Source organism: Spermophilus citellus, assembly GCF_964194105.1.
Source record: "Spermophilus citellus genome assembly, chromosome: 1".
NCBI classification, from domain to species: domain Eukaryota; kingdom Metazoa; phylum Chordata; class Mammalia; order Rodentia; family Sciuridae; genus Spermophilus; species Spermophilus citellus.
Genome location: NC_138182.1, coordinates 152421564 through 152449554, shown reverse-complemented (window position 1 = coordinate 152449554; position 27991 = coordinate 152421564). Strand labels below are relative to the sequence as shown.

Below are 27991 nucleotides of genomic sequence, written 5' to 3'. Positions count from 1 at the left end.
TCTCTAATTCTAAAATTTCATGAAAGAAACCTAATTGGTCCAGATCATCCTTTTAAGACAGGCTCTGTCTTGAAAGTCACTTTTTTGGCCAAGTATCTGTCCCTTTTCCAATCAGCTGGTGGGGTGGAGGCTGCCATATGATCACTGTCAATATTGTCAGGCCTATGAGCAGCAGACAGATAGCCATGACCAATATGCCTTTAGATATTTACTAAGTACCTTCTCAGTAGTTTCTGGGGATCGAGAGCCCTGAAGGAATTCATGGCAGGAGAGTCAGTAAAAGAGAATTTGGATGTATTGAATGACTTCTAAAGAGCAAGAAATGCAGGGTCCTCTGCAACTACACAGAATGGGATGATTAGTTATATTTTATCTGTAACTGAGCTCAAAAGACAAATTGGGCCATTTACACACTTAAATAGGTTAGCATTCTGGGTTCTGTAACACAGGTGGAGCAGCAGACTATGGTGCCAGTACCCCTCTTATAGATAATGCATAAACAGCCCCCTAAACTTGGATGATCATGGAGACTGCATTGGGCTTCTAAACACACACACACTCACACACACCAGATCTGGATGAGTGCTTAGGATATAGTTGAGGTGGGTTATTTCCTTGTGTATATACACATTTGGCATAAGTTAGTTCATGCCTGCAATCCATACACTTGATTGCTTTTGCACTGTACATTTGAACAACAAGTATGATAAGATACTGCTCCTACTCATAGTGTGTTAAGTCAGCTCCTATCAATTCTAGGATGAAAGACCCCTAGTCCCTACTGCAAAGTAGCTCCTAGCACAGGGTACCATTGGAGTGAGCCAGTTGGTGCAAAGAAGACAAGGGAAATGGGAAGTTGGGGGGGAGTGTGTGTGAAAAAAAAGGAGTAACTACAAGAAGGCTAATACAGTGTATATTTAGGGTGTTAAGTAGAAGGAAGTTATAGGAAGTGAAGCTAAAGGAAGCTTTTACTACATCCTTACTGCAGGGGTATTGTAACAGGGTTTAGCAAACAAACGTAGGAACTAGCCATTATCCTGAGGAAGGGTATTTAGAGTTGATAAAGGTGTTGGTGGAATAAAATCATCAATAAAACCCCAAATAGAATGCTGTGGTGTCACATAAAGTCATTGACATTGCTCCCTAAAAGGTGCCCAACAATTCCTTCAGTGACAAATCTCAAGTGACATTCTTGCCTTTTAAATTTTATTTTACTAAAAACAAAGTTAAAACCCTCTAATCTTTCCTTCCTGAGCACCATGAAAGTCATGTATTCCAATGCAACTAAATATCTCCAGTGGAATATTCTTACACATCACTGCATCCTCAATAAAAATAAACACCAACTTCTAAACATTATCCAGTTGTTTAAGAATAAGACTCATTGGGATCCAAGTTCCCTTCCTCTCCCTCAGCCCTGTTTGATAAGTTATCAAGACCTAAGTCTATTCTATCTTGGGCATTTATCAGTACCATTCTGAGTTCCCTCAGTCACCAGCTGGGTTCAAGCTGCCATCAGCTCTGTTCTGAGTCGCAGTCTGCCCTGCTCTACGGGCCTTCACCCCAATGTCCCTGTCCTCGCACTAGAAGAAATTTCCTCCCACTAGAAGAAATTATCGTGGAATCCACGCCCTGGTCCGACTGCAGGGCCAGATAGGTAATATCCAATGCTTCTTCGGGGCAAAAGGCGCAATCCCGCCAGCTTTTTGAGTCTTTTTGGCACCGTTCTCCAAGAACGTGCCATTTGGCTCTCCTACGGTCTCCGGAGAACTTAACCGATCCGCTCTTGTCACCACATCAGGCGCCGCTCTGCTGGACTCTCCCTCGTTCCTGATCAACTGTTCCTGGTGTATAGTTTCCCGGGCTTTATTTCAAGGTAGAGGCCCACGCCAAGTCTGCACAGAACGGAACAGATTCCGTGCACAGCGGTTATACGTGGGGGTTTAGTTGAATGAGGGGAAGGAGGATGCACCCGCCGAGGCTCCTGGGAAACGTAGTTCAGCATCCCAAACCGCTAGATCCGGGCGCTGGAGCGCAGATCATTGTCTGCGCAGGCGCACACCATCATTTTCTCCGCCAATTCTCCTGGGAAGTGGAGTCCAGCAGCCGCAGCTCAGCCGACCTAAGGCTTGTGGGAATTCGGCTCCGTGGTTCCCAGGGCAACGCGCAAGCGCAGTGCAGATCCAGGCTGCAGACTTCTGCTCATTGTGTTCTGACTGCGATGTGGTGGTTGCAGTTTCTCGCTACCGGCGGAGGCTTCTGCAAGGGCAACCCAGCGGCGACCAGGCACGGTGACCAAAGTCGCAAAGGGAGAGCGGAAGCAGCTGTAGGGTGGTCAGGTCTGGGAAGAAGGGCGGAAGGGAAACCGAGGATTTCTGGGTTGTGGTCCATTCTGGAGGATAATGATCAAATGCCCCAAACTTTCCAGAATGTATGTCTGAGATTTGATTCCAAACGGGGGGGGGGGGGAATAAAAAAAAGGAGGACGGTCTGGAATGGGCATCTTGGGCTTGGGGTTCGAATCTGAATGCTTGTGGAGGACCATGGGGCGGGGCCTCTAGCATGTCTTGGAGCGGACCCCGGAAAGCCCATTTATACTTAGGAGATAGGTGTATTCCTGATGCGTTTCAGAGCTGTGCATGAGGAACTTGCCTAGCGCAGGGACAGCTGCAGTGCAGCCCTTGCAGTAGCTCCCCGGAGTACCTAATGAAGCCGCCGAGGGTGATTGCAAGAAGGACTCTCGATCCCTTACTCCTTTCTCACCCAGCTCCCACAAATACACTGTTTCTGTCCTGCCTTTGGTTCCAGGTCGCCCAGATGGCCCCAGAGAAGGGCTTAGCCTAAGAGAGATACATACACAATGAAGATCTACTTACCTTGCCTCCTTTTTCAGGAGGAAGTTCACCCCCTTCCCGATTCCTTCTCTCCTTCAAGTTAGCTGCCCTAGAAGGAGAGACAATTTCTTGACTCCTCAGCACTGCTAAAGCAGTAAAGGACAGAGGATGGGTAGAAAGTGTGAGAGCTGGCAGTGGAGCAGGGCTTTCTGCAAGAAGTCCAAGTATTGAAATACAGAAGGGAGGGGCTGGGGATATAGCTCAGTTGGTAGAGTGCTTGCCTTGCATGCGTTGAGCTGTGGGTTCAAACCCTAGCACCATCCAAAAAAAAAAAAAAAAACTTCATTCCCTAAAATACAGAAGGGAAAGCATGGAGTTTTTGACTAAAGGAAAGATGTGATGAGGGGAAAGTTGCATGGTGAGCAATTCACTTAACAGTGGAGGGAAAGAAAATTGCTTTCAGAAGCAGGAAAGAAAATTGGGAACAAAGAAAGACCAAAGAGTGGGGGCTGGGGATGTGGCTCAAGCAGTAGCGCGCTCGCCCGGCATGCGTGCGGCCCGGGTTCGATCCTCAGCACCACATACCAACAAAGATGTTGTGTCCGCCGAGAACTAAGGAATAAATATTAAAAATTCTCTCTCTCTCTTTCTTTCTCTCACTCTCTCTTTAAAAAAAAAAAAAAAAAAAGAAAGACCAAAGAGTTCATAGCTTTGGGATATAGGGGGACTCCCAGGATATGAATGCTTACAGACTCACTCCCAGATGCTATGTGGTATTTTTTGACCCAGTCCTCTCCTCATAACAGTTTTCTAGACATTTCTACTCTTAGGAATCCTGCAGTTGCAAAGCTGCCCACTTGCCTCCTCAGCACTTTGCCTGTCCCTAAGAGGGCTCATCAAAGAAGGAATGGCTGTCAGTTACCTGCCCACCATAGTCCAGGTGAGTGAGAGAGTGTTGCCTAAATTGCCTTCTAGATATGAAGAGTGTGAAGCTGTTGTTTTCCCTGAGTTGGAACTTTACTTCCACACTAGTCTACCCCAGACACTTGACCCCAGTCACTCCCTCCCTACTCTTATTGGGCTCTTGGTAGCGGGTGTTGGAGTTAAGTAACTTGTTAAAGGTCATCAATGGCACAACTGGAACTGGAACGCAGGTTTGTTTGAAATAAAAATCTTTCCACTAGTAAAAGCTGGCATTTACTAGAAAGATACTGAGGTATCTATCTAAAGACAAAGACAAAGATACAGCTGGACTTTTGCTGTGGAAGTGGGTTTTAGAATAACCTAAAAGTCCTTTCTGTTAGACCCTTGGCTTTCTTTTCTGACTTCAGCTTAACTCTTTACAGTGTATACCAGCTCCCTTGGCTCTTCTGTTGGCCAAGAAGACCAGTGATGTGAAAGTTGTTGACTTTTACATGTTAGATTGCATATACTTGATAGAGACTGCTTCTTCTCTGTCCTTGTTACAGAGTTTCAAAGAAAGGGATTATTTGTAGTTGAGGGGACGTTGTCCCAAGGTACAGAATTACTGTTTACATGGGACATAAGTGTGTGTGCGTGCATGCTCGCACATATGTTGGGGGTGGGCAGATGAGCAGTTGAAGAAAAGCAGGAATTGCTGAAAAACAAATACAGTTTATATCACTTAACAATGGAACACATTCTGAGAAATGCATCCTTAGGCAATTTTACCCTTTTATTTTTCTCTAACATAAAGAGTATTTGTGCAAATGTAGATGGTCCAGATCAGTCACTCAGTGTGGCATCTTGATACAATGAAGAGATTCAAGAAACACTAGATATATGAGGTTCTTGCCAGCATTAACACAGCATACTGTTTTATAGTAAACCAATTGTACACTCTAAAATAGTGATAAAAAATATAATATAGTGAATACATTAATCAGTAACATAGTTGTTTACCATAATTATCAAATATTAGCACAGTATAGTATATATTAGTACTAGACCATATATACTATACTGTTATATGACTAACAGTGCAGTAGGATTGTTTACACCAGTATCACCACAAACACAAAAGTAATATGTTGTGCTAAGATTTTACAGTGGCTATAATATCACCAGGCAATAGGGATTTTTCAACTCCATTATAATCTTATGGGAACACCTCTGTATGCACAGTCTGTCATTGACCAAAACATCATTATGTGTTGCATGACTATAATAGGTGCTGACTCCTCAAACCATAATGTAGATACTAAGAAAATAAAGGAGATATAGAACTGTTAATGCCTTCTTGAAAATAGGCAGTGAGGGAGACCGAAAGTAAACCAAAAATCATAATAAAGTGGGCCACTACTTTGATGGGCCCACATAGGTAACTGTAGAAGCAGTCAGGAAAGGCTGTGCTGAGGAAGGAATGTCCAAGCTGAGACCTAAGTAGGATTTGGTCATATGAGGGAGGCCAGAAGCAGGACTGGGCAGATTGAGGGAGATGGGAGAAAATGTTGAGGGCAAAATGAACAGCAAGTGTATGGTCCCAGTGCTCAGTCACTACTGTCTATCTCTTCAAAACGGAGGAAAAACTCTTAATACAAAAATAAGGCTTTCAGAGACTTAGAGGAAATGCCTAACCTGTCCCAGTATACCAGCTCCCTATAGCTAATAGTCCTGTGAATCCTAACAAGCTCCTGGGGACAGCCAGTCTCAGCTTCCCCAGAATAGCTTCCGGTCAATAAGAATGGATTTGCTATTACAGGACTCGGTGACCTTCAAAGATGTGGCTGTGCTTTTCACCCAGGAGGAATGGGGGCAACTAAGCCCTGCCCAGCGGGCCCTGTACAGGGATGTGATGCTGGAAAACTACAGCAACTTAGTCTCATTAGGTAAGGTGGGAGCCTTGAAAGATTTATCTTCACTTTTGGGGATCTTGTTAGGACCCTTAAACTGAAGCCACACTAAAGATTGGGTTGGAAATGGGCCAATTAAGGATGTCATCTTCAAAGCTGCTACTTGCCTATCCTTGGTGTCCCCAGGCTTTTAGAGTCTCAAGTGGAGATGCCTCAAAAGTGGCTAGGAGTCAAATTCTCCCTGAACTCTTTCAGCAGGGTGGGGCCTGGAAGCAGATTGTCATACCTGAGCCACTTCTTTCTCTCACTGTGAACATGTTGTCCACCCTGGATCTTCCTATCAGATTACCTTTGCCAGGAAGTTCTGAGGACCAGGCCTCATCCTTGCAATGATTTTTTTATCACTATTATGAACAGATTGGTCCATTTTTCCCCCTCAAAAACAGGACTGTTAGGATCCAAACCAGATATATTTTCTCAACTCGGAAAAGGGGAAGAAGAATGGATCCCAGAGGACACCTCAGGAGACTTCTCTCTTGGTAAGAATCACAAGTATGGGGACCTTGGGAGGGACCCAAATGGTCAGGGTAGGCATGAAATCTCAACTAACATGCCAGGCCTGTTGCTGCATATGTCTCCCAGCATGCATTGCCAAATTGTGGCATGCCTTTCTTGTGCCAGTTTGTGCCTCTCTGAACCCTCCCCCCATGATTTCTTTTTTCTCTCCTTGTTTGGCATAGATGAATAGTTTCAGTTTTAGAAAATATCATCTGGGCCGTTGTTCCCCAACCCCATGCTTGAGCTTCCTCTACTACATCTGACAGTATAATGTCTACTGAAACGTCTCTAGTGGGAAGGAACCACACAGCAGGGCAGCTTAAAGGCCAGTTAAATGCCTATTAAGTTCCTCTCTTTCTAGCAGAACATTGCACATTTCTTCAACTACCTCATATTTCTTCATCCACATGGATATACATTAAATCAAGATTTCATTGTCCTCTACCTTTTGCCAGGCACTGTGCTAGAGAGTTTGGTTTGTCATATCTTTTGCTGTATTGCTCATGCCTAGTATAATGCTTGGCACCTGGTAAGTGGCATAGACCTTTTGCTTGGGATTTCAGAGAATACAGCAGTTTAGTGGTATTGCTTGTCCTAAGGAGTCCATTGGGTCTGGGGACTTAAGGGTAGGGGGTGCATCTTTCCATGGTCACCTGATATTCAAAAGGCTTATTCCTTTATTTTAAAACACTATAATATTGCACTTTCAGCTATCATTTTGCATCCTATAAAATATATTTGCAAACCTTTAATTATTTATTTTTTCATAGTAACCCAGTGAAGTAGGCAGGAATTTATATCTTACAGTAAATAACTGCACACCTGGAATGTCTGGGACTCGATCTTATTTTCAAAACTCAGTTATCAAATCCTTTAAATTACTACAATATAATTCTGAATTTTCTCTGAGTTTCTATGTTGTATTACAACCAAACAGGTATTTTTAATGTTTCATTCTATATTATACAAATGAGTTATAACCAGCAAGCAAGGGAAAGGGGATTCAGAAAAAGAAATTTATCCACGATTCTAACACTCTGATATAACTGCTTTTATTTGAATCATTCAGTTAGCCATTTACTCATCATTAACACTAATTTCCGATTGTGCTGGAGCAGTATAATCAGGAAGACTATTTTTTTGAAAGATGTTTATGCCTAGAAGGGTTTTATAGTCAGGTGTAGGTGATAACATGAAAACACCAACAGTAATAGTTCAGTTTCTCCCAGGTCCTTTTCCCAGTCATGGAATCTTTCAATAAAACTCAATAGTTTCCCTCCTACTCCATTTCTCATTAAAATTATAATTTATATGTATATGCATATATGTATATTTTTAATAGAACTATCACCTCTTTTGTTTTTTTAAACTGGAAATTCTGCTATGAAGAAATGTTAATCCTAACCAGGCATGGTGGCTCATGCCTGTAATCCCAGTGGCCAAGAGGCTGAGGCAGGAGGATTGTGGGTTCAAAGTCAGCCTCACAACTTAGTGAGGCTGTAAGAAATTTATGAAACCTTGTCTCTTAATAAAATATATTAAAAAGAGCTGGGGATGTGACTCAGTGGTTAAGCGCCCCTGGGTTCAATCCCAGTACCAAAGAAAGAAAGAAAGAAAGAAAGAAAGAAAGAAAGAAAGAAAGAAAGAAAGAAAAAGAAATACTAATCCTTTCCAGGTGCATATTACCCTCTTGTCACTCTAATTCATATTCATTTTTAAAGTGTTTACTCAATTTGTTTTTTAGTTTTTCTAATTTCTGTTTCATTTCTTAATGACTGTTTAGGACTCCAAAGACTATATAGAATAATAATAGGATTTATTTCTGATTCTCAAAATATAGATTAAGTATCCTTAATCCAAAAATTCAAAATCTGAAATGCTCCAAAATCCCAAATTTTTTTTGAGTGCTGGCATGCTGGGCCGCAGTAGAAAATTCCACACTTGATTTCATGAAACAGGCCACAGTAAAAAATGCAGGTACACTAAAAGTATCGTATTAAATTACCTTCTGTCTGAATTTCATGTTTAAGTGTGGATCCCAGCTCTAAGGTATCCCATTATATAAATACAAATCCAAATAAATCTAAAACACTTCTGGTCCCAGGCATTTCAAATAAGGGCTACTCACCATGTATTCTATCTAGAACTTTTTCATTGTTGCACACCTTACTCTTAGTTTAGAATAGACAGTTATTTTTAATCATGGTAAGAAAAAGTCCTTCAAAGAGTTTTCTTTTTTAATTTTTCTGTTCTCTGAGCCATGAGGTAGTAAAGGGAGGAGAGAGCTAATATGTGAGCATTATACCTGGTGATTTTGCAGGAAATATGTATTTGCTGCCTATTTAATCCTTACAACCTGTGAAGCAAGTACAATGAATCCTGTTTCACAGATAACTGAACCTGAGGGGGATAACTAATCTGAACTGATTTATTATTGCTATTAAGTGGTAAGTCAGGATTGGCAAAAGGCCAGCATGAGATCTATCAGCTGTTAAAACTTGCATTTTCTTTCCTTCTCCAAAATAAGTATAATTACACAGAAATTGTTTATTTCATAAATTCAGAAAACAAAAGGCTACCTGATCTCTTAATTTGAGTAGTTTGCTAATCACTTGTATAATTTTTTCTTATTTATCACCCTGTTAGGTTTGTGTTCTACCAGCTGTACATTTTACCTTTTTATCTTTAACATGTTTTTTTTTTCCTTGAGCTATAAAATTCATGAGTTTACAACCATGAAGAGTACTCATCTAAGGTTTTAACATCATGTGTTAGGTTCTCTTTTTCATTTTACTAGTTGACCTGCATTTTTTTCTTTTAAATTTACTCGGATTTTTTTTAAGAGAATCATTTCTTATATATTATTCTTCCATGATATAATTTTACTTCTGCACTTACCATTATCATTTCCTTTTTTTTACTTGGAAATACATTTATTTTGAATACTCTACATTGAATATACAAAAAAAAGAGTGTATAATTTTTTGAACACTTTAAAGGATGATATGAAAATAGTACTCATGCCCTGCCATTCAGCTTAAGAAATGGAACATAACATAATGGAAGTCCACTGTGACTCTCCTCATCACATCTTCCTCCTTGTACACCAGAGACAGCCATTAGCTTGATTTGACACCAATATTTTCCAAGCTTCTCTGTGGGTTTTCCACATATATCTGTAGCTCTAAGAAGTATTCATTTTCCTTCCCATAAATTTACGTATTGTACTATGGAAGCTTTTCCACAACTTACTTTTTTTTCAAATCCATATTGAGGTATGTTGCTCTAGGTTACTTTTTTTTTTTAACTTTTTTAAAGTATTCATTCTCCTGATGGTTAGGTACGTAGGCTGTATCCAGATTTTTCTTCACTGTTGTAAATAATGACAACCTGAATATTCTTATACATATTTTCTTTGGGTATATTCACAGATTTAGCAATACTAGGCTTAAGGATATACACTTCTTCAACTTTATTAGATATTCCCCAATTTTTTGTCAAGTTAATTGTTATAAATTACACTTACAGTTGATGCAAGTTCTTGTTACTTAACATCCTTGCCAAAACCCGGATTTGTAAAACTTAAAAAATGTTGCTAGTCTTGCTCCCAAGAAATAGCATCACTGTGATTTTATTTGTATTCCCTTTATTTACTGGTGAGTTTGAACATTTTTTCATGTTATTGATTATTTGTGTTCTGTTACTTAAATATTCCTATTCTATGCCCATTTTCTATGATAGCTTATCTTTTTCTATTATATATAGGTGTTACATATAGTCAGGAATCTATACTCTTGTTGTTTTTCCCCCATCTCTGTCTGTCTCTAGCAGGAGTTCTTATTTAATGAAGTAAAATACATTAGTCTCTATCTCTTTGATCTTTATTCTTTTTTTTTTTTTTTTTTTTTTTTTTGGTACCAGGGATTGAACTCAGGGGCACTTGGCCACTGAGCCACATCCCCAGCCCATATTTTGTATTTTATTTAGAGACAGGATCTTACTGAGTTGCTTAGGGCCTTGCTTTTGCTGAGGCTGGCTTTGAATTTGCTTGGCTTTGATTTATTGATCTTCCTGCCTCAACCTCCCGAGCTGCTGGGATTACAGGCGTGTGCCACCACACTTGGCTTGATCTATATTCTTAGTGCTTTCTGTTTCCTGTTTAAATATCTGTTTTCCCCTTAGATCCTTAAGGAATGAATTTAGTCTAGTTTGCTGTAATATGCTTGGCATGCCAGGTCTCAGTACTGGTTTGTTGAATGGAGGAATGAATTTATAATAATATTTACTTTTTTTCTTTTTAAATATATGTCTTCTCAGAGGTTTGCCTTTTTTACTAGAATTTTTAATGAATAAACATTTGACTTTGCAAGTCCATTCTATTTTATTTTTATTAATTTTTGCTCCTCACTATTTATTTCCTTCAGTTCTTTGTTGATTTGTTTTGTTTGTTTTGTTTGGTGTTTATTCAATTTTTTTAATTTTTTCTTTATTTTTAGTATTTATTTTTTCTTCAGATAATACAAGCATTTAGTTTAATGAAACTCTGTGAGATTTATTATAAACAATGGTGGTTTCTTGTCCCCTTCCCCATTTCCTCTTCTCTTGAAGTAACCACTTTCTCTTCTTTTTGTTGATTATTTGACATATTTGTTTTCATGTCTCCAAGGAACATGTTTATATTGCTACTTCTTGACTTTTTTTAGATAACATTTTTTCAATTTTTTTCTATTAAAATTGAGGATTAGTAGTGAGTTGTTTATTTCCTCTGGTGTGGGGGCTGTGGCCATGTCCCCCCCTGTTTTTATCCCAGAGGAAGGCCTTGGAGACAGTGTCTAGGATCTGTGGCATCTGTGAGCTTGTCTGCTGTGTTCACTGGTCAAGACAATTGACCAGTTTGAATATGAATGTTGTGCTAATTGTGATGCATACCTACAAATGAATGGAAACCAAGAGATAGTATATGACTGCATCAGTTCTTCCTTTGATAGAACCATTGTGAGGATGAGTCTAAAGGACAACTGGGTCTCGAGGTGGCAGAGAGTCAGTAATTTTAAGACAGATGTATATGCAGTCACTAGTCACATGCCCCAAGGAATTGTGCAGGAGCTGAAAAGTTGAGGAGTGGCCTACAAATCCAGAGGCTTGACCAAAAAGACCTAACAGGATGCAGGCTGCAAGTGTCTTTGCTCTCCACCTCCTTCCTTTGCTTATTTTTTATTGTGAAACTAAACAGGCAGAACTTCAAATACTCCTTGCCCTCCAATTCTGATAATAAGCAGACCATTGAAAGAGCAACACATCCTGTCTTCAGGCCATGTTCACCTCCTTGGGACTGTTGATAGAGTTGGAAGGGGTTGGAGCTGGAGGATTCACAGAGACTGAACTGAGTATGCTCGTTTTCCTATTCATTCTCACGGCTGTGTCCTTACCCATGGGCAATACTTTGGGCCAAATGTCAATTAACATGAACCACTGGAAAATTCTTAAAACCATGACACATGGCTTGCCTCCCTCTCCCTTTCTCTTAGCTAGGCACAGTTAGGGCTCACTTGCCCAATAATCACCATCCCAGCACAGTAGAAGCTCTTCTTGCCTGTCTCTGAGCCTTCAGGAGTGCAACCTCCCTAGTGTACTTGCTTGAGTTTTGTTGGAAGGTCTGCTGTTCTGAGGCATGGTAACCCTCAGTGTAGTCCCATTGTCTAGTGGTTGCATCCTGCCCTTTAGACCTGGTATGTCAGTCTCCCTTGAAATCTTGAGGCTTCTTAGTGTTCTTTGCTGTTTGACTTTGTTTAATAATACTTCTTTTCCTTCTTTGTCTCTTATTTATACTGATCTTCCTATACCTTTAGCTAATCTCATCCTCATTTTACATTTCCCACTCTGCAGACCGTCTGGCCTTAAGAGGCTGCTAGGTTTTGTCTGAGTTGTTTGTGCCTCCATGGGAAGTGAAAGCACAAACTTCAATAGCCTAATAGGGGGCTTTGGATAACTATATTGGCTAAGGTCAGTTATTTTGTTTTAAAATTTAAAAATTACCATAAATTCTCATTTGAAAAAAAAAAGTGAGGATTAATCCCAGTATCTACTCCCTTCAACTACTCATGCTTATTGTCTTCCATTCCCTGTCCTCCCAGTACAGATGTAGCATAATTTTGACAGTTTCCACTTTCCTAAGCAACCTATTCCCAGATTTCATTAGTCTTAGTTTAGTTTCTACGAGACACTAACTTATTTCTGTATTTGTTTGTTTATTTATGTATTTATACTGAGGACTATATCCAGGGGCACTTAACCACTGAGCTACCACCCCCAGCCCTTTTTATTTTTTACTTTGAGACAGTCTTGCTAAGTTGCCTCAAACTTGTGATCCTCTTGCCTCAATCTCCTAAGTCACTTGGATTACAGGTACGTGCCACTGTATCTGACTTATTAATCACAAATTTGATCTTAGTCCTCCTCTAAGTTGTCTTTGTCTCTTCTGGAGCCTTCTAATCTGCTTCATTCCAGAGTTGCCAGGCATTTATGTCCAGAGTGCCGAGCCATCATCCTCTTGTGAATCATCCTCTTTCCTGTTCTGGACCTCCTATTCACTGTGTTTTACGTTGTCATCTTTCTTGATTTGCTCTCATCTTTTTGTGGCATTGGGCTTCCAATAGCTTCCTCAGAAATTATTTATGGGAATTTTATTATAATAGAGTATGTCTGTCTATAAATGTCTTTTTTCTTCCTTAAACTTTATGAATCAATTGAATGGGTAGAATTTAGCTTTGGAACTCATTTTTCTTCATAATTTTAACATTACTCATTATTTTCTAGACCTCAGGCTGCTGTTAAAAAGAATAATTCTTGTTTATAATCATTTGGGACCTGTTTTTCCTCTCTTAAACTCAGAGGTTCTTCCATTTAGTTGAGTAACCTTAAGTTTCTCAGAGATATATCTTTGAGTATCATACATTGAGCATTAACAAACATTTGATTGAATGTTTGGTGAGGCTTTCCCTCTAAAATTCCTGCCCTTTCATTTTAGGACATTTTGTTCTCTTATTGTTTGATTTCTTTCTTTAGCAGAATGCTTGATATTAATACCAAACCTCCTGTATTAGCTTCTAATTTTCTTTTTATGAAAATTTCCATTCTTAAAGCTTTCTTTGCTCTACTGTTTTATAAACATCCTTAATTTTATTGCCTAACCTCTATTGAAGTTTTAAAAATAATTTTTGTCAGCTTCATTAAAGTATAATTGAGATGCAATAAAGTTCAGCAAATTTAAGCATAAAACTTGATCCATTTTGATAAATATATACAATTGGGTGGCTATCACCACATAATAAAAACAACATTTTCATTATTTCAGGAAGTTTCCTCTTACTCCATTTGCTGCTAATCCTATCCTGCCGCAGCCCCTGGCAACCACTGATCTTTCTTTCCCTATTACTTGTCTTTTTTAGGATTTCATATGAATAGAATTATACAGTATGTACTCTTTCATCTTTGACTTCTTTCACACAGCATAAAATCTTTGCAATTTATCCTTATTTTGCACAGCATAATTACTTTCTGTTGCTGAGTAACATCTCAATGTACAGATAAACCACAGTTTGTTCATTCATCATTAGTGAACATTTAAGTTGTTTGCAGTTTGGGGCTAATGCCACTGTGAACATTTAGGTGTGAGTTTTTATGTGGACATGGGTTTTGTGGATGTAAGTTTTCACTAGAGTAAATATCTAGGAAAAGGATTTATGGTGGTGCATTAACTTTAAACTGAAAATTGTTTTTAATGTAACTGTTCCATTTTGTATCCCCACAGCAATGTACGTGAGACCCAGTTGTTTCATTACTGCACTGGTTAGGACCTTCAGCACAGTATCAAGTGGCAGCCACGAGAGGGGCATCCTAGCCTAGTTCCCCATCTTAGGGAAAAGCCTTCAGTCCTTCACCATTGAGTATGAGGTTACCTGGGTATTTTTTGTAGATACCCTTTATCAAGTTGAATAAGTTTGTACACACTCCTGGTTTGATGATAATTTTATCATAAATGTATGCTAATTTTCCAGTATTTTTCTGAGTCCTTAAGATGATGCTGTGGTTGAGTTAGTAAATTATAGTTGAATAATTTTAAAATATCAAATCAAATTTTCATTCCTAGGATAAACCCAACTTAGTGTTGACTTACTATCCTTTTTTAATATCTCCAGATTTAATTTATTGACATTTCATTAAGGATTTTTGCATCAACAGTCATGAAAGACGTTAGTTTTCTTTGCCTTGTAGTATCTTTGTTTCTGATAGCAGAATAATGTTAGCCTTAAAAAAAAACAGTTGGGAAGTTTCCCCTTCTATTTTCTGAGAGATTTTGTGTAGAATTGGTGTTGTTTATTCATTAAATGTTTGGTATAACACCATCAGAGCCTTCTGGGCCAGAAGTAGGAGAGTTGCTGTCACAGTTTAAATTTAGTTTCTACAGATTTTCTGTTTGGCGGTGCATAGATTGCATAGATTTTAGCTGCCTCAGCCTCCTCAGAGCCTGATCTCTGTCACTTGAATACTTTGAGACCCCTGGGCTCTTTTGGCCCTGTGCTGTGACCTGGAATCTGCCTCCAGGGACTAAACAGGAGGCATCCAAGGGTCTTACCTTGTTTCCCTTCCTCCATCACCGTACTTCACTGCTGTTTGTCCATTGCCTATAAACAGGGTTATTGGATTTTTTTTCTTCTGTTTTTGAATTGTTTACAACAGGCATTGTATATTGAGTTTTTAAATTCTGCAGTCATTTAATTTCCCAAACCCTTGTTTCTGTTAATATTGCTTTTTAAAATAAGCTCTTATTCATGTTTTACAGTTAACATAGCTTCTCATACCAGTGCAGTAATGAAAGGGCTGGGGGTGTATGTAGCTCTGTGGCAGAATGCATGCTTAGCATATGTGAGGCCTGGATTTGATTGCAAGCACTGAAAAACAAACAAACAAACCATACAAAAAATCTTCTCCTTAAAGATACTGGTTTTCAAAAACATTCTCTTTTCCCATCATAGGCTGTGTTTTCCTTGATTTTCTGTTTATTTTGGTGTCTTTCTTATTAGAGGCTTTCCTTAGCCACCTAGTAATTGCCTGCCCAAACAGTGGGAGGTCTAAAGTCCTTTTCAGAGACTTTGAACTTTGGTCCCTCCCTGTTTGTGACCTCTTGACTACATTTTAGGCTTAGAGGATACTACTCACATGCCTTACTTCAAACCCTAGAGTTGTGTATTTTAAAACTACTATTTTTTTTTAATGTGGACCAATACAGCTAGGGGTATGGCTCTTCAATCTGCCCATCTGCAGTGACCCCAGTGAGTGTTGACTTTCCAGTGCTTCCACCAAGCCTGCTCTATTGGGTCTAGTCTTCTCACACCTCAGTTAGTTTTCAGTGTAGTAAAACCAAGATGTATTGACTCTCTAATATAAAACATTTAAAAAGTCAGGCTAGGTGTTTTTATTATCACAGTCAAGAAAGCACTTTAATAGGCAGACATAAGTATCCAGTAGCTTATAGAAAAGAAAGCAAGAAATTGGTGCTTTCATTGATTACTTTTTAAAGCCATTTTCCACTTTTTCGCGGGGAGTGGGTACCAGAGATTGAATTCAGGGCCAGTCAACCACTGAGCTACAACTCCAGCCCTGTTTTGTATTTTATGTAGAGACAGGGTCTTACTGAGTTGCTTAGCACCTCAGCATTGCTGAAGCTGGCTTTGAACTCAAAATCCTCCTGCTTCAGCCCCGAGCTACTGGGGTTATAGGCGGCATATGCCACCGCGCCTGGCTCCCACATTTTTCAAGTAAACCTTTTTTGAAGTAATACAGAAAAGTACACAAATTGTAAGTGTACAACTCAACAAATTTTAGCAATATAAACACATAAATCTATATAATCAACACCCATATCAAAAAATAGAACATTATCAACATCCCAGTAACCCCTGTCCCTCTCAGTTTCTTTCGTCCTGAAGGTAACAACTACCTTGACCATATATTTGTTTTGCCTGTTTTTAATTATGTAAATGGTATTACATGTCATTTACTCTTATGTGTTCAACATCTTTATGTCAACAGTATGTTTGATATTCTTTCATGTTGTCACATGTCATGACAGTTGTGGTTCATTTTCATCTCACTGTATAACAAGTTTTTTTGTTGTTTGTTTGTTTTTGTGGTGGTGCTGGAGATTGAACTCAGGGCCTTGTGCATGCAAGGCAAACACTCTACCAACTGAGCTATATCCCCAGCCCCTCACTGTATAACGTTTTGATCTAACCTTATCCATATTTGTACATTGTATCATTGCTTGACATTGGCCTTTTTCTATTTTGGAGCTATTTAAATAGTACTACCATGAACATTTCTTATATAGCTTTTAGAGAATTTCCTTGAGTAAGTATATAGATAAAAGTGTTGTGCTTGTACAACTGTAAGCCTTAGTAGACTTAGCCAGGTAGATTTCCAAAATACTTCTGCCATTTTATATTCCAACCAGCAGGATCTGAGAGTTCCATGTCTTTTGATACACTTAGCATTGTCATTTAAAAAAAAATGTTTCACTATTCTAGAGGATTATGGAATATTTAAGTTTATGTCTGACAATCATCTTTTTATTTCTGTTTTTGTTTGGTTTTTTTGGTACTAGGAATTGAACCCAGGGGCACTCAACCACTGAGCCACATCCCCAGCTCTATTTTGTATTTTATTTAAAAATAGGGTCTTATTGAGTTGCTTAGTGCCTTGCTAAGCTGCTGAGGCTGGCTTTGAACTCACGATCCTCCTGCCTCAGCCTCCTGAGCCACTGGGATCACAGGCATGTGCCACTGCACCCAGCCATCTTTTTATTTCTATTAAACATTTAGATATGCTCTTTTGTAGAGTATCTATAAGTGTTTCCTCTTTTTCTATTTAGCTGACTGGTTAATTTTTTTCTTATTAATTTATAGGGTTGTATATTGAGGTTTTGAGTCTTGAGTCTTCTATCATATATATGTATTGTAAATATTGTTTCCCGCTGTGAATAGTGGCATCATCTGATAAATAGAAGTTTTGAATTTTTAAGATAGTTTAATTTATTAGGATTCTTTTTCCTCCTATCTTTAATGTTTATATCCTACTTAAGACCTCTTAAAGCCATGAAAACATGTGTTGTCCTATAGCAGCTGTATTATTTTTTCTTTCATATTTGGGTCTACAATCCACATGGAAGACTTATTTTTCACTGTTTTCTAGATGGACATCCAGTTGACCCAGGATCATTTACTGAAAAGGCCTTTTCCCCATTATTCTGCATTGTCATTTCTGTCAGACATTGGTTGACTGCAAGTGCATGTCATGCTTGTGCAGCTGTAAGCATGGGTTCTATAATCTGTCCCTTTGGTCTATTTGTGTACAAGTTTATTTCTAGTCTGTCCTGTTTCATTACTTCTGTCTACTCTTGTGCCAGTGCACACTGTTTTAATGACTGTAGCATTATAATGAGTCATTCTTGCTTTTTTTTTTTTTTTGCTCTTAGAATTTTAGAATTGGCTATTCATCTTCTAAAAACTTCCTGCTGAGATTTTGATAAGAAGTGTTTGTTGTTTTTGATGTATTTATTAATATCTTTTGAAAGTTTTATTTTCCAATTATTTGTAGCTGTTGTATAGATACACTATTGGTTTTTGTATTTCCTGTTAATTCTAATAGATTGTGCATGAAATATTCCATATTGTGTTTTTATATGAACACAGTCATGTCATCAGATAAATAACATTTTTATTCCTTTCTTTCTAATCTTTTTTTTCATTTTTTCTTTTTAACCTTGAACTTGTTAGACTTCTAGTACAAAGTTGAGTGAAGTAATAAAAGCATAAATGTTTATTTATCTCAGCCTTGGGAATATTTTTAATATTTTATAATTAACTGTTGTTTAGTATAGTTTTTTATCAGTACTCTTAATCAAATTAAGAAACCTGTTCTACTTCTATGAATTTTTATCATGACTGGGTATTGAATTGAGTCAGAGGTCTTTTCAGCATCTATTAAAATAATGGTATGGTTTTCTGCTTTATTCTGTAAATGTGAATGACATTGAGTGATCAAATACAAAAACAACTTTGAATTTCAGTTTATTTGTGACATTTTATCTTTTTATGTCACTATATTTCTTTTTTTTTTTTTTTTTATTGGTTGTTCACAACATTACAAAGCTCTTGACATAACCCACTTCATACATTGGACTGAAGTGGGTTATGAACCCCCAATTTTACCCCAAATGCAGCTTGCAGAGTCACATCGGTTACACCTCCACATTTTTACATAATGTCCTATTGGTAATTGTTGTATTCTGCTACCTTTCCTATCACTATATTTCTTTTGCTAATATTTTATTTAGGAATTTTGCATCTATGTTCATAAAAGAGAATACTCTGTGAATTTATTATTTATAATATCTTCATCAGATCCATGTGTGTCAGTTTTATAAAATCAACTGTAAATATAAAACTGATGTTATTTCTTCATTCATTAATTTAGAAGAATTTACTAGTGAATCTATCTCTGCCTAGAAATTGCTTGGTGAAGAAGTTTTAAAATGAAGATCCTATGTATTTATTAGATATAAGATCATTTAGATCTTGTTTTCTTTTGTGCCTATTTTATTACATTATGTTTTTCTAGGAGTTTGAATCTTTTATCTAAATCATCAAATGTATTACCCTGAAGTTTTTTCATTGTGTTCTTATTCTCTTGTAAATCTCTCTGGAATCTGTCCCAACGTCACCTTAACATTCTTAATATTGGTAATATGTCTTGTCTTCATTTGTCTTGCTAGAGGTCTATCAAGTTTTTAATTAATCTGTTTTCTTTATTTCTTTTCATCTTTGTTGGGTTTAATTTGTTGTTTTTCTAAATGTTTTTGAGATTGACAATCAGTGTATATGTATATTTCCTACCACATGTGACTTCTACTGTGTCTTAACAGTTCCAATTCTTATTTGTATTATCATTAAGTTCAAATTTTTTTTCTAATTTTTGTCATGATTTCTTCTTTGATATATCAGTTGTTTAGAAATGTATTACTTAATTTAGAGGCTATATTAGTCTTTCTGGTTTGTGTTACCACAGTAGAATACTCAAATTTCATTTTGCAGCTTTTTTTTTCAAATTATATTTTGCTACATTCTTTTTTTTTTTTTTTTAAGGTGCTGAATCCCAATCTTTACTTGTGAAGTTAATCATATATACTTTTCATTTTGGCAGGCTCACAGTATTTTGTGGTTACAAGACAGGAATCATTATTCAAAGAAATAAAATGTTACATATTTTGCTACATTCTTTATCTCCTCTCATTACACAACTACAGTTTTATATATATATTTTTTTTCACTCATTTGATACTGTCTCATCTGTCTCTCTGCATCTTTTACCATGGTATTCTAGTCTGTTTTCTGTTGGGTAGCTGATGAAGAATAAAGGTTTATTTGGCTCATGGTTCTGGAGGTTGGGAAGTCTGAGAGCAGGGTACTGGGATCTGCTGAGCATTGACAAGGGTCTCATGCTGCATCATAACTCCATGAAGGGCATGATATAGGCAGACAGAGCAAAGCCTGCTAGCCCAGGTCTCTCCCCCATTTCTTATAAAGATAACTACTGCTTCCATAGAGGTGCCACCATCATGACCTCATCTGATCCTCTCTCTCAAAGGCCTATCTCTAGATATCATCAATGTATGAATTTGGGAGTTAAATCTCTAACACATGAGCTTTAGGGGACATATTCAAACCCTAGCACGTGGATATTTTCTGCTTATGCAGTTTTACTGTTTTTTTTTTCAGTTTTACTGTTAAATCTAGCTATTGAGCTCATAATTTCAATTCTTTATCAGTTCTAGGATTTTCATTTGATTCTTTTGTTCCAATTTTGTGTTATAATTTTTAATCTTGTTTTCTGAAATGTATCAATCACAGTTACTTTTAACTGATAACTCTGGTATTCGATCTCTATGGTTCTTTTATCTGTTGTTGTATCCTCATTCAATTTTTTGATACTCCTGGTATTTTTAAATTGAATCTCTGACATTAGATGAGAAGGAACATAGGAACTCTGCATATTGTTTCTTCCAAAGAAGATTTGCCTTTTCCTCTGGTATACCTTTAGAGTATAAACAAACCATCTTAATCTAGCCAAGCACTAAAATAGCTAGAGGTTGAGTCCCAGTGTTTACAGAGCTTTTTCAGTCTCTTGTTTTTCCTTATTTCTAGAAGGGATTCACATATTTACTATAAACTTTTCTCTTTGGATGGTCCCAAACTATAGTTTTGGAATCCACAATGTCAAAAGACTATAGAAAATTCTGAATTTCTACTAAACTTTCTTCTTTTACCCTGGAAAGCTTAAGGATTAATCAAATTCTTGGTTCAGTTGCTTAGATAAAATGTGTATAGTTTATATAAAATGTGCAACTTTTGTATACTTTAAATCATCTCTGGATTACTTATACTATCTAATACAATGTAAATGCTATATAAATGGTTGTTTTACTCTGTTGTTTAGGGAATAATGCAAGAAAAAAATCTATACATGTTCAGTACAGAAGCAATCATTATTATAAGCTTAACTATGTAGTATACAATCCATGGTTCATTGAATCCACAGATGTGTAACCTACAAATGCAGAAAAGTCTGACTATATTGCCAAACCTCAAAATATTAAAGACTTTCACATCTGGCCAATACAGAGTAGCTTGTGCAGACCAAATTTCTGCAAAAGATAACTAGAAAATATGAATTTTAAAAAATCTGTCTGAAGGCATATCACCCAAAGCATTATGATTTGGGAGAGAAGGAAAATACAGGAATGTGATTCCCAATACCTAGTAGTCTTTTTCCTCAAAGAATTTCTTCTCTGGTAGGACTTTAGAAAGATAAACAGATATATTTTAAGGCTAAAATTTCCCACTCAGAATAATATATCCTTGCTCACAAGAAGAATGGTTAAAGTTAAATGACAATGTAGTCATTCTGTGGTATCTGTAGGGATGGGTATCTGTGGGGAATCCTAGAATCAATTCCCTGCATATATCATTGTTATCTGACTATTCATCTTTCTTTTTCAGATAATTAAAGGTTTTTAAAATTACTATTATTATTATATTTCTTTGTAAAGATTTCCTGGAGTTGAAAAAGGAGGTGATGAGAAAGGCTTCTTCTGAATAGAATTTTCCAGGATTGTTTGCATCATCCATATTAGTATCTTGTCCTTAGCATTATGTTTCTTAGTACAAAGTCTTAAACAGACTTAAGTTAAAAGGTAGCCATTCACAAATTTAAGAAAAAAAAAGCACACAACCCAGAATTTTTGTCAATAACAAGATACCCAGGAAACCAAGTGTAAGAAGGTTGTTACATGAGAATTTTTTTTTTTTTGGGGGGGGGGGCAGCACAGCGGGCCATGGGTCAGAGGAAAAGAGTTATTTTGTTAGACAATTCATGGGACTGTTTCTGTAATAGAGTCCTTTTTCTAATGAATACTTCTTAACCCAGATTCACAGCCTTTCCTTCCGAGACATACTAGCTATAGCCTTGCAGATATTCTGCTTTGTTCTTAATTTTCTGTTCTTAAATATCACCATGTTAGATTTTCCTCATGTGGATATCACATTATCATACGGGTTAGAAGACATTGCTTCCTCAAAGCAGTAGTAGGTCCTTATTTTATTAGTAGATATAAATGTTTCACACAGCCTGAAGGGCAGCTTAGCTTTTTATTGTTCATCTATATACTGAAATGAGTCTGTAAAATGTGAGAGTATTATAATTGCTCTTGATGTTTTTTCCTAGTTTTGTCTAGTTTCAGTGGTTTCCTTAGGCCAAATCTTTGTCTTAAAGACCATAGCACTAGAATAGAAAAGACAATTTTTTTTTTCTTATATGTTAGAATAGTCTGGTCTATATTACAGTCAGGTAATTTTTCTCTGATCACAAAGAAAACAATTATTGGTACTCTGGATTCTACCCCAGGCCCATGACCTCTGAGATCAGGAAGAAGCCCAAGCTCCCCTGCCTCAGACATGAAGTATTGATGAACCCCACCATAGTCCTGTGTTCATTTCTCTTTCTGTTTCCTTTCTTATTGTCATTTCTCAAAAAAAGCTTCACCACAACCTCTTTGTTAAGCATTATTAACAGGTTCATAATCTCATGCCATCTTGAGGAAATCAGGTATAACAGACATTTTTATTTTTAATGTCTTTCAGACTGGATGACAATGCCTATGAGTAAGAAAACTACTCTCAAGGCAGATATTTCTAAAGATGAATTAGGTCAGTGGACAATAAAGGAAAGATTCACCAGAGACAGTCACTGGAAATATGCTAACCTGTTGGAATGGCAGTGCCAGGAAGGTCAGGAGATCAGCTTGCAGCAAGTGGTCCTTACTCAACAGAACTCCCCATCCAGGTTTAGTGAACAGGAATGCAGTGAATCTGGGAAGGGTTGCACCCTGAGCTCCTCTCTTGTTCAAGACCAGGAATTTCAGTCGAGTAAAAAAGCCTTTGAATGTAGTAAGTGTGGGAAAGTCTTCTCTAAGAGTTCTACCCTTAACAAGCATCAGAAACTTCATAGTGAAAAGCTTAACACAAGTCAGAAAATGCATATTAAAGAGAAAAGATATGAGTGCAGAGAATGTGGGAAAGCCTTTCACCAGAGTACACACCTCATCCATCACCAAAGAATTCACACTGGTGAGAAACCATACGAATGTAAAGAATGTGGCAAGGCCTTCTCAGTGAGCTCCTCACTTACTTACCATCAGAAAATCCATACTGGAGAGAAACCTTTTGAATGCAATTTATGTGGAAAAGCTTTTATCCGAAACATACATCTTTCCCACCATCACAGAATACATACTGGAGAGAAACCTTTCAAATGTGACATTTGTGAAAAAGCCTTTGTGTGCAGGGCACATCTTACCAAACACCAGAATATTCATAGTGGTGAGAAACCCTATAAGTGTAACGAATGTGGGAAAGCCTTCAATCAAAGTACAAGTTTTCTTCAGCATCAGAGAATTCACACTGGAGAGAAACCCTTTGAATGTAATGAATGTGGAAAGGCCTTTAGGGTGAATTCTTCCCTTACAGAACATCAAAGAATTCACACTGGAGAGAAACCGTATAAATGTAGTGAATGTGGAAAAGCTTTCAGAGATAATTCGTCCTTTGCACGACACCGGAAAATTCATACTGGAGAGAAACCTTACAGATGTGGCTTGTGTGAGAAAGCCTTCAGGGACCAGTCAGCCTTAGCCCAACATCAGAGAATTCACACTGGGGAAAAACCTTACATGTGTAACATATGTGAGAAAGCCTTCAGTGACCACTCTGCTCTTACCCAACATAAGAGAATTCACACAAGAGAAAAACCTTACAAATGTAAAGTCTGTGGGAAGGCCTTTATCCGAAGCACTCACCTTACTCAACATCAGAGGATTCACACAGGAGAGAAACCCTACAAATGTAATAAATGTGGGAAGGCTTTCAATCAGACAGCAAATCTCATTCAACATCAGAGACATCATATTGGAGAAAAGTGACATGAATGAAGTTTATATGGAAGAGTTTTGAGACTCAGTAAATTAATTATTGAATATAAGATAACCCATTCTAGAGAATAAGCATAAAAACTTAAGTCAGGATAGTCATTGTATTTCTCGAGAGTCAAGGGTCACAATATCATGGGTTTTGAGACTAAAATTGCAAACACCCTTCCATTGTTTAGTACTGGCCTCAAATTAATAGCAGTTTGAGGTTTTTTTGTTGTTGTTGCTGTTGTTGTTTTTGATACTGAGGATTGAACTCAGGGACACCTGACCACTGAGCCACATCCCCAGCCCTATTTTGTATTTTATTTAGAGACAGGGTCTCACTGGGTTGCTTATTACCTGGCTTTTACTGAGTTTGTCTTTGAACTTGCGATTCTCCTGCCTCAGCCTCCTAAGCTGCTGGGATTACAGGCATGTGCCACCAAGCCTAGCAAGAACCAGAACCCAAATGGAGATTTGTTAACAACATAAAAATAGGTTATCAGATTTATAGTTTGTTAAGAAAATTATGAACTTATAAAAATTAAGATTCAGAAGTAAAAGAACAAAATAGTAAGAAAGTGACCCATAAGCATTTCATTCTACTGGAGTATTCTGTATAAGAGAGTTGCCACCTCTAATGGAGCTCTTTTTTTCTCTCCTTGCCCATACTCCTGACAGCCAGTATAAATAAAGTGCAGTCATCCATTCACCAGCCTAGAAATCATTTAAATTATGCTTCCCACCTTCAATTGACACCATCTTTTGCCAGATTTCCCAGGTCTGTCTGTCCATGAGCTTCTTACTGGCATTCTCCTGAGCCAATTCAACTGAAAGGTATGACCCTCTTCTGACTTAACTCCTAACTGTTACGGAATCATGTCACTTCTTACTACCACCCTTGGGAAGTAAATGATCTGAGCTCTTACACAGTATGAGTCAGAATCAACTGAATTAGTTGATTGGAATCACAGAATCAACTGAATCAGTAATAGAATCAATATCCATGATTCTAGGTAATGTACCCAAATCCAACTCAGGATCTCAGTCAAGAGGGCAAAGTCTGATCAAAATTCTTTCGTTCCACAAATTTTCCTCCAGGTCTCAGCTTGATGCTAACCCTCTTCATTAATAATGGAGGATTTACTTGTGCAGCCTTTGTCCTCCAGCTGTGTTGTTCCACACACAACAGTCAGAAGTCTGCTGGGCTTCCGGTATGATAATCCCAACCACCTAGTGGTTGGTGGGGATTTCCAGCCACCTCTACTGTGACTTGCCATTTCCCAAAGTGCAATTGACATAAGAAATGAGAGCCAGTTACGAAAATGCTCTAATTCTCTTTCCCTTAACTGAAGTCTCTGTGTCCACACTGCATTAGAGTATATTAACTACTCCTAAAATAACTGAACTGCTGTATGCTTGTCCTTGGCCAGGTTTGTTTATGTTTCTAAAGGTATGGATTCCATGTCCATAGGAAAGCAGGCAGTCTTGAATTTCTGTTTTTGTATTTGAAAGTAACATCTCCTTCATCTGGGCACTTTACCACTTTGAAAACTGTCCCATTCTGATAATGGTGAGCAATATATTGATTAATTCCATGGGTCCAGAAGCGGTCCACAGCATCATTGACATTCTCTGACCAAGGTTGTGGCCATGTCCAAATTATGAGTGACACACTAATCCTGCAGGTACAGTTCTTTCACCAAATTAAATCCTTAGTGCTTTTGATAAAAATCTGTGCACTTTCACATGCATAGCTTATGAGAGCACTCTCCCCTTCTCCACCACAAGGAATGGAGGAACCTGTATTACTGCACCCTGGGACATGCTCCACAATAAAGACAGAACAAATTCTGGCAAGCAGAGGGGACAGATTCCTGGTTTGTGAAGTGTTGTCTGTCAATCTGGGCAACCTTCTGGCCCCCCTAAATTTTGCACCTCTGCTTCAGATTAAAGAAGAGGATATTCAATATCATGTCGGACTCTAGGCTGACACAAACTCAGAAGCTTCTCTCAGCTTCCAAGCCCAATTTCTCTAAATTCAGCTCCTGGCTAATAAGAGCCACCTGTGTGGCTAATAAGAGCCACCGACATCTCCTGTTAGGTGACCAGCACCTCATGCTTTTCCCCCATGCATGTGAAGCAACATTTCAAGAGGTTACTTGGCGTGGGTTATGTTGAGTACACACACATTCGTCTGTAGCCTTGCATGACTAGCACCTCCAGATGGTACAATAAGCCTAGAAAACCATGTTTTAGTACCATTATCTCTATGACCTGCCTGGTCCTGACACCACCACCTCCTCCCCTGCCTTTGCCTTGAATCCCTGGGAAATGCATTGCTAAGCTGGGTTCACTGTACATTTTGTTTGTTGGAAGCAGGAGAATCATTGCCACTTGGCATAGGCCTGTATTTGGACTAAGGCCTGCTGGCCGGGTTAAGAGCCTCCTGCATCTCCGTGACAGATCCAGGAGATGTATTCTATCAAAATGGCTGCAGTCTGAAGGCCCTCCACTGAGATTACAGTCTGTTTTCCCAGAGTACACCTCCTTCTGGTATGAGTCTTCTTGAAATCAGACCTCTGAGATGCCTGTTCATTCATTCATCCGTATTTGGGGAACCACAAAGTAACGAAGTGGCCTGTTTGATATTCCTGAGCAACTTGAATATATTTATGGTTAATAGTGCTTGCCTGGTAGTGGCTTTATTATATTCCATACGATTAACAGTTTATTGTATGAGCTTCTTGACTAAGGGAATCACCCTTGCCTGAGCACTATTCTCTACTTTTCTAATTTGGGGTAGTATGGCTATCTGCCTAGGCATTCTGATCTGCCACAGCATTACTTTTGACTCAGTCCATAACCATGCATTTTTAAGAACCCAGAGTTCCTCAGCATGAGCTCTTCTGCCAGCTGACCTGAATGGCATGCAAGATTTTAGCAGTTACTCAGAAGAACTTTTCTCTGCCCCTTTCTGAGCCAGATTACCCCCAACACATGCAGGGAGTGCTAGGAAGAGCTGTTCACCCCATCCTTGCTTCTCTAGTCAATTGGCCACGTAGATACCCTGACTGTGGCAGGAAGTAAAGGACCATTATTGAGACCCTGAGGGTTTAAGGTCTCTAGCTAGTAATGTGCCATCTTCAGCAGCTGCCAGCCCACCTTCTTTTACCTCTCCACATAGTACACAGTTCCCAGGACACACGTGACCATGCCGTCTCAAGAGAAGCAGACCCAAGACACCTCCCCTATGAGAACTTTCCTCTCATCCTTCGAAGCTGCCCAGTGGGCAATTCTATCAGAAGGACTTGAGAAGGGGAGTCATATCTAGACTTGTTTATTCTTCATGTTTATGGGCTCCCATGAACAGCCATAAAACTGCTTGTTCTTTGGGGGAAGACTTGTTCAAATTTCCCTTTTCAAATTCCTCAATCCTCCTCTCTTAGGTCTTCCTCAACTCCCCTGACTGATTTTACAATGGGGTTCTTTCTCCCTTCCCCTCTAAGTTCACCTACCTCTGGCAGGAGCATGTCCCTGAAGTGTTTCCTTCCTCTGACTGCTTTTTGTTTTGTTTTGTTTTAATTGTCTAATTTTTTTTCAATATCTTCATTTATTTATTTTCTTGTGGTGCTGAGGATTGAACCCAGCACCTCACACGTGCCAGGCGGGCGCTCCACCACTGAGCCCCAGCCCTTCAGTGACTGCTTTTTAAATGGCTCTTTGACTCTAAAGCAGACTCAGACTGTGCCTGAGCCTCAGAGTAATGCTAAATTATATGCCTTTGGTTGAGAAAACAATTTAACTCACTCAAACATTAGCAATGCCCAAGCCTCCTGCTGTCTAAATTCTCTCCTTTCCTTCCTTTTCCCTTTGCATTTTTTCCTACCCTCCCATAAACTACTGGATTAGCCAGCAGGACAATGTGGAGACACAAAGATGTCACACCCTTCTCTGTCTAGCATGAGGTGTTCCATTCTCCTTGGCCAACCTCAATAGCACTAAATATATTTTTGGTAATATTTTCACTTTCAGTATTTTTATACCAGTTTGTGAAGGGGAAAAATTTACAAGGCTTGACTGTTTCTCATCTCTTCTGTATTTCTCAGTTTGCTAATTATCATTCCTTGCAAGTACCAGAATTTGGTAGTTCTGACATATTCCTTGCGTTCTGTGTATCACACATCACTATCCCCACCACCCCC

The 27991-nt window shown here is 38.4% G+C and overlaps 1 protein-coding gene across 2 annotated transcripts; it reads left to right on the top strand.

Annotated features, from left to right (window-relative positions):
* Positions 1-1754: 1754 nt before the first annotated feature.
* Positions 1755-27991, top strand: ZNF454 (zinc finger protein 454). Of its 2 annotated transcripts, none has more exons than XM_081295507.1 (5): positions 1755-1876; positions 3641-3774; positions 5557-5683; positions 6094-6186; positions 22462-27991. In XM_081295507.1, the coding sequence occupies exons 2-5, from the start codon at positions 3742-3744 to the stop codon at positions 23796-23798; spliced, it is 1590 nt and encodes a 529-aa protein (XP_081151633.1). In that variant the 5' UTR covers positions 1755-1876; positions 3641-3741; the 3' UTR covers positions 23799-27991. The 2 variants fall into 2 exon arrangements, with proteins under 2 accessions (XP_081151633.1, XP_081151632.1); XM_081295506.1 differs by having other exon boundaries at positions 1755-2339.